At 29.3% G+C, this 12,821-nt stretch overlaps 1 protein-coding gene across 2 annotated transcripts in view; it reads left to right on the top strand.

Moving 5' to 3' along the window:
• The window catches only part of Alg12 (Alg12 alpha-1,6-mannosyltransferase), a 39,992-nt gene extending 27,487 nt beyond the window's left edge, over nt 1–12,505 (top strand). For both annotated transcript variants that reach the window (XM_076474432.1, XM_076474431.1), the window contains exons 7-10: nt 2,412–2,638; nt 5,045–5,214; nt 7,640–7,715; nt 11,768–12,505. In XM_076474432.1, coding sequence (XP_076330547.1) covers nt 2,412–2,638; nt 5,045–5,214; nt 7,640–7,715; nt 11,768–12,083 — 789 coding nt within the window. In that variant the 3' untranslated portion in view covers nt 12,084–12,505. The remainder of the gene's footprint in view (nt 1–2,411; nt 2,639–5,044; nt 5,215–7,639; nt 7,716–11,767) is intronic.
• Nucleotides 12,506–12,821: the final 316 nt, after the last annotated feature.

Below are 12,821 nucleotides of genomic sequence, written 5' to 3'. Positions count from 1 at the left end.
TTGGTTTAGAACCAGGGTGATAAAAAATTTAGATTTTTCTTTTCATATGGAACTTAGAATGTATCAACAGCACAGAATCTAGATTATTTTTCTCCCATATAACTGTTTCATGAATTCTACCAAATATTCTGTCTACAATAGCCAACTGCATTACAGAAAGGCCTGGCATGGCCAGATTGTTAAGGAGCTTGACTTATAATTATGAGGATTGAGGTTTCAAATCCTTGTCTCACCAAACATGTTCATCCTCTCAGCAGCAGGTGCATTATAAGGGGATGGTCAATCCGACTGTTCATTGGTAAAAGAGTAGCCCAACAGTTGGCAGTGGTTGGTGATGACTAGCTGCCTTCCCTGTTGGTTTCAGAACTATACCCTGTTGAATTCTTGATTTTGTGAATCTTTGAAAGTCTTTGTTATAGCTGTCCAGTTGCACAGCATCAGTATGCCATGTAATATGTGGCTGGTGTGACTATTTGCTGGAGTAGTGGGATGCTATGCTCATGTTACTGTTTTGTAGTAATTTGTATTCAAGCTGTACCTTAATCAAATAATCAGAACTAGGATGGTGCTGATAAGGAGATTGCTTATAACTAATTTATAATAATATAGATTCATTAGTGTGCTCAGAAGATCACATGAAGTTGTTTTGTTTGAAATTGATATAATTTAACTAACAGGTAACACATTTTGATGTTTTGATCATAATGCAATACTGTTTTGGTTCTACATATCACCATGTCAGATTTGTTAATAAATTTAGAAATGTTTCTAGAACTACTTCAGAACTAACTGACACAAAACATTTCTAATTAACATGCAGGTTTGCATGTGTTAATGGCTATCACATGTATATTTTTAAACAGGAAGTTACAGATTGTAAACTAGTTTTAGTGTTCATGATAAATGTTTTGATTGTAATATTCAATATACAACAACCATTTAAAATTCAGTTTTACCTCTTTTTGATGAAGTTAATCTATCAATTTAAATTATTTCATTAACTTTTAAAAGGTTAATTGTGTTCTCTTGGTTTCTAAGCCAAAGCTTAGAGCTACTTATACTACCTATTACAAAAAGTAATTGTTTAGCACTTCAGTTATGCTAAGAGCTACTCAACAGTAACATACAGTAAATAAAATTTGGCATCAACATTATTCATTCCTGTTCTCCTGTCATTTCAAAAGTGAATGTTGAGATTTATCTATGCTGCAGCTTTTCAAATGCAGTGCAGGTAGAGGTCACCATAAACAGGAGTCAGATAAATGCTCTGACAGACAGTTTTGATAATGTGTATATTTTTTTACAGAAATTTATTATAATTCATTGTTTATAGCCGCTATTGTTGTTTAAGAACCATTTATATTAAACTTTTTAATGTTATTACTGTCACTTTCTAAGAACTGAATCATTGTAGAATCAGTATAGAGTGCATTTTTTAATTTCATTTGATATATTCCACATGTTTACAGTCCCAAACTTATGGAATTTGTTTGTTCAAGTTGACGTTTTTGCTTTTATTTTACCCCCTGTTGAAAAATTATTTTTCAACAAATAATGTATATAGTTAAGGAAAACTATTGTGAGAAGGTATAATCATGAAAGATTTCATTCATCATTACTTGTGAAGCAGGTATGTTTATAAATATAAAAGATCCATGTATTAATAGAAAAGAGCAAAATTTCATAGGGTCCATACAGTATAATTATAATTTGGAAGGAAAAGTTTTATATGTAGATAATTGAATTGCATTGATGCAGTATTGTGTATAAAATTAATTATTGTATTGGCCCAATTATGAGGTGATATTTTTTATTAATAATTAGGCTATAAAATTCATAGTTGCCTTATAATCATAGCCAACCACAGGCCCTTTCCTCCTATTCTTGCCTGCCACATTTCAAGATGTCCAAATAGTATCCCTCTAAACATGCACACCATACATTCACTCAAGGTCATCAGTAATTCTTGCAACTAATCCACCTGTGGATGCTCAGTTACAATATTTTAAGGCCTAAGAAAAAAAAAATGTTATGACAGTTTTTTACTTTTCTATTCTTTTTGAAAATGGGGATCAACTTGTATTTGAGATCACACTATAATTGGGTCAATACAGTATTCCATTAATATTGTAATGAAGAGAAATGTTTATTTAGTGTTAAATGTTTTGTGGAACATTCCTGAGTATTTAAAGTAATTGTATTGAGTTTAAATGTATAACATTGTGTGAAGAGCAGAAATGTGAACACAAAATGTGAATGTTCTGTTTGGGTTTGAATTTGGCACTTGAACAATGAATTCCTAATTTGATCAGTATTCAGTAGATACTAATTTCAGCTGTTATATTGTATATACATATATAAAATTTAAAATATTATGTATGTAAGACCATAAATCCTTGACTTATTAAAAGACATCACCTTGGTTGTGGTATTTTTATTCTGCAATTCCCAGAGCTATGAGTTTTTCATTATTTCTTCTTCCACTTGGTTTAATGGTCGACAGAAGAATATGGATTTTGGTTTTCCCAGCTCTTGGCTTTGTAACTTGTTATTCTTTCCTGCCTCATAAAGAATTAAGATTCATCATGTATACTTTTCCTCTCCTGAATACAGCAGCAGCCAGAGGATGTGCATATTTGTAAGTTTTGATTTGTTGTAATTGTTAATATTAATTAACTAACTGAATCAAAGATGAGTTACGTGTATGTAGATTCTAAAAGTTTCGTTCACTGGACCTGAGTCTTAGAAAAGCATAATATTAACATGCTGTAGTTATGTTAAGTAAAATAAGAAATAGTTATATGTGTGTATACTTGAATGTTAAACTGTTTTTTGATTGTAATTTGGCTTAAGTTACCTGATTTCTAATAAAGTTAAAGATTTAAAAACCAAATATGTAGTGATATTCTAATTGTGGAATGAAAGAAACAAGATATTGTGTTCAATTCAAAGTAATAATAAAACTATTTTCTGAAAACCAAACAGGAGAAAGGTTAATCAACTAGTGGCAGGCTATTGTATTGTAATGTAGACTAAAATAAAGGTTAAATAAATAAAATGTACTTAACAAAGGATAATTTAAAACAACCAATAGTACATATGTTTGATTGGAATTACAACTTACAAGAGGAGCAGATTGAGAAACACAGGAAAACAAGGACAAGTCTTGTCAGGTCATGAATTCTGGAAAATCAAGGAATTTTGAAAAACCAAAAGTTTCAGTACTGTTAAATTCTGAAAAATCAGTGTTTTTACTTTCATCAACTGGTTCTGGAAAAGTCATTGAAGGTCTAATCCACATCACCTTTTTATTGACAACAGCCTACATCATTGTGTCTTGGTTTCTCAAAAAAGAATTTTTAGAAAATGTGACTAATAAAATGGAAATATACTAACTTGCTTCATTCAGTAATGCATGGCTATTAGGTTCTTTGTTTTATAGTTTTTCTCTTGTTTTTATAACAGATCAGTTATTAATATTACCATTAGAATGTTTTCTAACTATTACTGCATTTTTTGTAAAATATAATAAAACATTAATTATTAATTTTGGGTGGTGTTTCCTGTACTGTTAGTATCAGTAAATGCTTGATGTCACAGTTTTGAGTTCATATTTTAATTGATAAGTGAATCTCATCATGAAAATTAACAGTAACATGAAATGTGTGAAACAGGTGACTCCTTATTTGCTGGAAGAGAACTTGAATTTTCCTTCATGACTAATTGCATGTTAGGTAGGTGTGTGCATGATTATTACCCCTTAGCATATGGGCAGGTTAGTGTGCACGTCAAAATGTTTTAGTGAGTTACATTCAAAATTTAATTAAACTATTTAATTATCATGGTATAGAACAAACTTGACATCAAACAATAGATAGTAAGTCAAGTTTTAATATTATACAAGTTTTAATTCTCTAAAGAAATATTTAAAAACAACCTCAAATTCCTCTAGGATGATAATTTGTTCTTGAGCTATCTCCTCTTCTGGATTTTTTTGCCACACCCTAGAAAATTGCAAAATTTAACTTAAAATATTCTCTGTAATTTCCTCATCAATATTCTGAAACTATATATTCTTCAATGTTATGGGGCTAAAGAACAATCAATGAAAAATCTAGAAACCAATTTCCATGCCTGCCTCTGACATGCTCTAGATTACAGTTTGCTAACAGATTTTTCTGAAGCCAACTACTATTAAATTTATAACCAATATAAAAGCATAAATTTCAACTGATTCATTGCTATAGTTTCTTCTCATGTGGGCTTGCAGATACTTGACAGTTTGGTTTGATGTAAAAAAAAAAAAAGATTTCTCATGAGAACACATTGGGAAGAAAAGTTTAGTTTCTAACTTCTGAAGTCACATGATTAGAGATGCTTGTGTACAGCTGGTACCATCAGTATTATTGCAAACCCTGGTTCCATGTTGGAGAGAGAGAGAGAGAGATGCAACTGACTGCAGGCATTGTTGGATGAACAAATCTGATTTTCTAGAAAGTGTTAAAGTTTGTCATAGTAAATGAAATGAAGAACACGAATGTTGAGTGTTTTATTGAATAACATAAGGTACAAACATTGGCATTTTATTTCACCAATGAAGTTGTCAGTTTTAAGTTTTATTATTGTGCTCTTCTGTTAGATTTTATAATATTGAAATGGTTGGTATTTGTGTGTATTTTAGCTTAATATTTCACTATTTAGAATTTACAATATTTCCAAAATGTTTTTGATTTCATCTATTGCTTACCTGACTGTTGTTTCATTAAAAGCTGAATTTATATATAGATAGCACATGGACACCAGTCGGAGGCTACACACCTTTTAATGACAACTTATAACATGTTAAAAATTTTTAGTGGCAGAATGTTCTCTATTAATCACTTTTTTTAAATTACTATAATTAATAAGTGAAAAATTTATTCACTGGGCTTTTTTCTAACATGTAACTGTAATTATGCAATTAAAAAACAGCATGAAACTTATGGTAATGTAAAATATTTTTGATTATCTTTATAAATATGTATTTGTACAAATAACTTGGTAGATGGAACACTCGCCTGAAATCATTGTTTCGAGTGCTGCTAGTCCTCTGTGTTTGCTTCCACTTAGTTTTTAATCTTGTTACTTCTGGGCTCCTGCTGTATATATCTTATCACAATTATCCTGGAGGATTTGCTTTGGCAAGGTTACATCAGCTAGAGGGCGACAGAACAGGTGAGTGGTTGTTATAATGAGGAATATGAATATGACATTTTCACAAACAGATCTCATTATTATTGGCCATTCTTTAGGGGTGTTGTCTTCCATTGTTTATGTTTAATATAATAATTTCTTCTACTCATTTTAAATACATACAAATAATTAAAGTAAATAGTTGTACAAGTGAGTGGTTGATTTTGTTTTTTAAGGTTTGGTCATTTTTCTGTATTTAAGAAACAAATGTTACATACTCTTCTTGCATTTATATTTTTCATCTCATTTCTGGCAGAAAGTAAAAATCTAAGAAGCTTTATAATAATGTTTGTTAACAAGTTTGCAAACAGTGATGTATAAATATAATGAAATGACTCATGTTGGGGGAACATATTACATATTTTAACAGAACATTGATCTGTCTTCTTCAAAAATAAATCACTTCATTATGTTCGTGAATCATTGTTTGCTGACTTTATATTATTGTAATATAATGTGCTTTCATGCTCACGTGATAGTGTTTGTTGTTTGATTATAGATTATAGCTCTTATTTCCATTTGTGGCATGAGTGGATTAGTATTATGGCTTTTCCTGCCATCAGTTAATAACTTCTTAGCATATGTTAAAATCCTTTACTTTTAATAAATTGCAAATATAATGTGTGAACATTAGTTTTTGACCAATACCAAGACTTAATTACTTTTGCAGCAAAAAATGCTTTAAGTGAGGTTATTGTTTCATTTGATCAGGGTAAGGAATTTCTTTAATTGTACAAATACAGGAATAGTAAATGCTAAGTTTAAGTTAAACAAGGGTATGATTAACATTTTTTTATTAATTTTCAAGGAACATTATTTTCCAAAACTGTTTGAGCCAATCTAATGCAATATGGTAAGTCTGTAATCAAAAACAGTTTTTGCTATAGTATATTATCATTCAGTAAAAAATGAAAATGTCATATTTGTGTACCTATGATCTATATTTCTTGCTTTTGTAGCATACAAGTGTACAATAGCAGGCAAAATCCAACTAATCAAATATTGTTATTACATGCATTCAGGGAGTTCCTAAATTAGGAACTGTGTTTCAAAGTTTTATTGATGAATGTTCCATATTCTGGTGAAGACATTGCATGAAAGTTTATTTATTCATCACTAAAAGTTTAGAACATTATTCAAGTATACATTGGTCTAAAATGTAGTTTAATAATAATGTTTATAACTATAGATCCATTATTGAATTATTAAATGACCATTTCTGAGGTTTTAAGGCATCATCAGGATAATTGATAAGCCAAACTGAAAATTTTTTATATACATAGATTGGGCATATTGAAAAATATAATTATGGCATAGAAAATTCCTTCAGTATTGTATTAAAGGATGAGAAGAAATAGAAGAGTGTTAACTAAATAGAATATTTTGTCTGAACTTAAAACATTATTATTTAGAAACATACCAGGACTAACTGAAAATATATACGGATAAACAAATATCACCATCAAAGAACATTTAGCAAAGTGCATAAAAATAATAGTACTTTTATCTCTTCACTTATGTTTTTCTGTATGTAATAATTCTTTATGTATAGCCATGTTAGTAAAATGAAATCCAACATATTATGAAGGATATTATTGCTTAAGCTGTCTTTACTTGCACATTTATTACAGGTTTTAGTATCAAGGCCCTATGTTCAGTGCACTTACATGGCCATGTGCATAATCAAAGGATGATTTTTCTTGACTTTAATATTAAAGTCAAGCCACTATTGTCACATTTACAATTCTTGACTTTGTTTCTTACTTTTTGCATGTTGTGTCTGTTAGCAACAAAAGTACCCATCTGATGACTTATGGCAGAGTGGCAATACAAGGTTCTTTTAGATTGTTTCCTATTGCTCATAGTTAAGACTTAACTATTTGTAAATTTTGTTGTAGAGGTTGAGCAGCATTTCAGGTAGTTATTACATAATTTTAAAGTATAAAAATAAGCTTATTCTTATTTCATACAGTAAGTATTCAATTGATGTTGATGGTGGAGATGCACTAATTATATTTTTTTAATTGCTTTTGTTTTAAGCTGTTTATTTTAAATACGATTGAATAATTTATGTTTGTCAGACAATGCATAATTTTTGTTTTTCTGCCATAATAAACAGAAATTCTATGATGTTTATTCTCAGATGTGTATGTATATATGGTGAGGCAAAAGTCACTTTACAGTTGTACACCTTTTTTAACTCACTTTGGATATATTGTTTCCTTAGATTTGAACTTGAGTCCAATCACATGCCACATTTCAGCTAAATGTTGCTAGTAAGCACAGTTTTTAACAACTCAAACTTTTAAGCTTGTTTACAAAACATATGCTTTAATTCACAACAAAGGAAAGTAAACAGGTATTCACATCTGGCATATAAAATTTGTTCTTTACTCTTTTTATCTAGATGTCTCAGTTCATTTAGATGTTTTTACTGCTCAGACTGGTGTGTCTCGATTTGCCCAAGTCAACCCTTTTTGGAAGTAAGTGTAATAACAAATACTCGAATGTTCAGTAACATATCTCTTGTATATTAGTAGCTGTAGTTTTTGTTTTATATCATGGACTTTCATTTGTGCACTAATGACAAGTTTTTGTGTTCTACTGAATATTTTGCTTTACAACCTAGAAATTTGTTAAATATTTGATTATATATTTAAAAATGGTTGGTATTGGTACAGAAGGCAATAGAGGAGCGAACAACATTTCGACCTTCTTTGGTCATTCTCTAGTGCCTTCTCTCCCCATACCAGCCATTTTTAAATATATAATTTTTTCTACAAGTGAGTTTTCTCATCATCATGGATAAGTAATTGATTGTTATCAGGTTTTAATTTTGACCTGCATTTTACTAATTTTCAACATGCATGATGATTTTGGAGTAGGAATAAGAGTTTGCAGCAAGAAATGGTTTTGAAATTACTGATTATATCTGGTGAAAGTAGCATTTAAATTTCAAGGAAAATTTACTGAAATTTAATACTGTGTGACTGGCATTGATTTCTCTGAAGTTGCAAATAGCATTTTTTATTCTGTAATTGCAAATTTACTAATACTATTTTCACAAAATTTAGTATGATTTTAGCAGACATTACAATTATGGTGTGGACCACAAATCAGTTTTTTAAAATAAAATCTTTCTATGATATATTTGTCCGAATTTAACGAGTCATTCTGTTTCAGTATATAACTATTTTGAGTATAAATGATTTTTATGTTAAGGATAAAAATACTTTTCATCCACAGATCTCATTTACATAACCTGTAAACCCTGCTAAATTAAATTCAAAAGTTCTTTTAATAAAACATTACATTTTATCTCTTATTTTCTCTACTTTCGCAAAATCAGTAAGGTAGAGTGAAATGTTAAAGTATGAAGTCTAAATTACTCATTACTTTTTTTTTCTAGGACATCTATTATAACAGATACATACTATTCATATTTACTGCTAAAGCTGATACTTTTCAAACCTGGAGTCAATTATATTTGTTGTTTTACAGTTGTGTTTAGAGTATCAATGAAGCAATTTTTCATTAGTGGGGCAGTTTTATGTAAACATGGAATTAAAGTACCAGCATAGCTGGTCAAATTACTATTATGCATTCCACATCACCTGGCAATGTGTATGTGCTATTACGAATTACTTTCATAACAATAAAAAATGTACATAAAAAAACAAGAAACATAGTAATTAAGTGTGGGGTCTTTTTCTTGAAGTTTCAGCAAAACTGAACCATTCTTTATGTAGGCTTGTTTGCTTAAAAATAGTGATTTTTTATGTTTTAAATATGCAACTTAGTTAAAATAATTCTGTTTGCTGGTTAAAGTGTTCTGGTGATAACAAACAGAGAATCTTACACTGAATATAAATATTGTCCTTCAGAATGAACTAGTGCTATAGACAAACAAGTAAATTAAAATATTTTCTTGCTATTTGATTGTAAATACCAATAGCAAATGTCAAAAAGAAGTTTTTACATCTTTTGAAATACAGGGTGAGGGAGGAGGTTGGTGTGACATGTGTATTTGAATATTTAGGTTTATATTTCAGTAAAACAAGAAGATTAGAGACTATAAGTTCATATTATGACTCAGCAGTATACTGTAATTGTGTAATTTGTTCCAAACTTGTTACAATTAGAGACTATACGTTTAGATTATGACTTAGCAATATAGTGTAATTGTGTACTTTGTTCCAGACTAATTACAATTTTAATTATAAACTGTTTTGATGCCAGGTTTATTAGAGTGTATGCATAATAAAGTTGTTTAATTAAAATTTAAATGTAACATTGCAAGAAGGTTATAATATGCACTTTGACCCCAGCATTCATAAAAATGGTAATACTTTAGGGATACAGCAGAGCTTCAAACAAGTGTTATTTGGTTAGTATTTGTTATGGGTGATTCTTAACAGTGTCATTGTGATATTAAATCAGAATTTTGTACTTACAGTAGTTTTTTATATATTCAACATCAGTTGCTTTATCCTACACTGAACAAATAAAAAATGCTAATTATTAAGAACTAAACCACTACTGATAGTTATTGAACCTGTCTTGTTTATTGAAAACTACTATCTACTGTACTTTATTTTCAAGAGGATTTAGATACCATAAATTTTAAATGTTCTGATTAAGCTTTAAAAATCTATCTGTTTATAATTGTTATTGTAAATAATTACTAATATAATTGAAATAAGTAAAAACAATTAATGGTTTGTTATGCCTTGGAATTAAAATGCAAAATTAATTTTTTTCAGACTAAAGTTATGAATATAAAGTGAATGAGAGTATCCAAGAATAACAAGGAAATCTAAAATTAAAGTATTTTTCCTTAATAGTTTAAAGGTTCAGAAACTAAACACAACTTTATATCAGCTTTCTGTTCCATACTTTAAATGGCCCAGAAAATTGTTAGGCTGATGTCATTCTTACTGGTTTTGTTTATTTGTTGTTTGGTACAGATACAACTTGTTCTTCTCATATAATGCTGCATTGCCCTTCAGTGGTGGGCTAGATGATACCTAGAGTTTTTTTGCCTCTCTCATGTTAAATAAAAATAACAAGTCAACTGCTTAAGGTAAACCTGACATTTCCCATTAAATGAGAAACATTAGAGTTAAACAGGTACTATGCAGGATCTGAAGTGAGTTGGTTGATGGAAAGACATCTTGATTGAAGAAAATCAGTGAATTAATTCACGAGTCCTGTATATAGTTAATTTTTAACTTAAAATTATTCAGTTTATTTAAATTCAGTATTACTTTGTGATTTAGCCTTCTGGTTTTCCAATTATAAAATCGATACTTGATAGTCATTGCAAAAATCAGCTTAATGTAAAAATACCAGAAAGATAATGATATAGCAAGAAAATCCAGGTATTATTGTTTATCACAGTATCCTTTTTTCTTTTTAATATAACTGTTTTCTGGACAGAAGTACATTTAACACTAACATAATTTCAAAGAAAAAAGTGGTCACACATTACCAGTTTCTATTGAAAATTTTTAACTCCCACCTAACAATAGTATACAAATTTTTTATGTTATGTTTTAAATATAGATCCTGGATTTTTTTATAACATTTGTAGTTCTAAGAATTTGCTGAACACCACCTTATGGGGCACTGCAGTTTTTTTTGTTTTGTTTTTTAAATTTTACAATTCCTTTCATATCCATGGCAATTTTCAACTTTGACATATTTTCTTGATTTATGCCAGCTTATGTGGTGAAAATACCACCTGATTTAGTTTCATGGTTTTACTTTATTTCCATGTCACATATTCAAGTATGAAAGATATTTATATATTTACTTTGTTTACTTTAAAAATAAATTTAATTTTATCTCCTATCATCCATTACATTTGACTCCTCTCTTTGTAAACATTCTGAGTTTGTATTACATAGGTGTTTCTATACAGCATGAAGTACTGTATGAAAATGTTTTTCTGTTAAAACCTATTTGGAACATTACAACCATGGATTTAGCATTATCATGAATGACGAGGAAATTCCTACTGCTTTTCTGAAAAGTGCATTTAAACCAAACTTTTTTCTCAAAAATAATATTCTAAATAAATCAAAATTTGAAGTAGAGTTATAACTAATAGACAATTATCTTATAATTGAAGTGGTGAAATGTACAAAAATTACCTTTATAATAATCTTATTTGCATATTCAAAAATATTTAAAATAACAGCATGCTCTCCAAGCAAGACATAAACATTTGCCTTTTTATCTATGTTAACCCCTTGAACTCAGATTGGTGTAAATATGTTTTATCTATCTATTTATTTCAATGAGCTATTACTTGAGTTTAAACTGTGGTAGTGACTTGTGGTTACTGATCTTGCCATTCCTCCATTAGAACTCATTTTTCTCCTTGATAGTTTTTATAAAGCAATCATTCAATTCGTATTAATAGTGGAAGATGGAAAGGAGATGAACTACAAATATTATTTTTTGTATGTTTAAAATTCATTCATTGTAATCAATTTATCTTGTACAATACAAATACGTTTTATTTCCTCAGGTATGATAAGACTGAAAACATGACACCAGGGGGTTCGGAGATGATGTCTTACACTTACTTGTTGATAGAAGGTCGATCAGCTTTTAGTAGTTCTGTGGTTTCATATCAGGATAGTCATGACATTGTGGATTCTATTCCTGCTTATGCATATTTTAAGGTTGATTACACTACTTTTCCCCCCATCAAGGTTCGAACCAAACCTCGCATTTTACTTTTGCATCATCGAACTACTCCAACTAAAGTTATTATTGAGACAAAAAAACTAGAGGACATTAGTAAGGAGTATAGTCAGATCAAGTCAAGTTTTGCTAGATGATTGTTGAAAGTGATTATCTAGGAATTAATATAATAAAGTATTGATTTTGTTTTATGTAGTGATCTTTTAAATTTTGCAAATGTTGGATAATGTCAGAGTTAACACCAATATTTAGTGATACAGTTAGTTTAGTGATGAAAAATTGACTGTGTTCACAAGATAACAACAAACAGATGATCAAAGTGTGAAGTGGTATATTGAGTATTTATTTTTTACACATCATATAATGCTCATGCGTGCATTTTAGGGAGTTTTCATGAACCTTGTTAAAAAAAAACACATGATCAGAACAAATGTATATATTTTGTTAATTAGTTGTGTAACATTTTTTTCTCCCACTTTTCACTAATATTCTCACTTGCCTTGTATTATATATTAAAATGCTTACTTGTAGAATAAAGAAAAAGATGTGCTCTTACAAACTGTACGAATGTTTAATCTTTTTTTACTTTGTCAATCCTATTTAAAGGATGTGCTCAATCTAATTCAGTAGTCAGCAATTAAGAAAAATGAACTTCGGTGTTTATGTACTTAGTGTTATCTGAAAATATAATTATTCAAATTTATGAACATAAAAATGATAAATATCTTTTTTTTTCTTTTCAGAAATGTCAATTTTATATTTACATGTTGTTATAAGTTTAAAACTTTCAAAGCCATTAAAAGTACAAGACTTACGAGTTTCTTCTGGTTCTGAAAAAAGGTTTCAACCATCTCTTTACAGGTCATAGGTCAAAG

This window comes from Tachypleus tridentatus, chromosome 13, assembly GCF_004210375.1.
Source record: "Tachypleus tridentatus isolate NWPU-2018 chromosome 13, ASM421037v1, whole genome shotgun sequence".
NCBI lineage: Eukaryota > Metazoa > Arthropoda > Merostomata > Xiphosura > Limulidae > Tachypleus > Tachypleus tridentatus.
The sequence above is the reverse complement of the archived record's forward strand: the minus strand, read 5'-3'. Positions and strand labels throughout refer to the sequence as shown.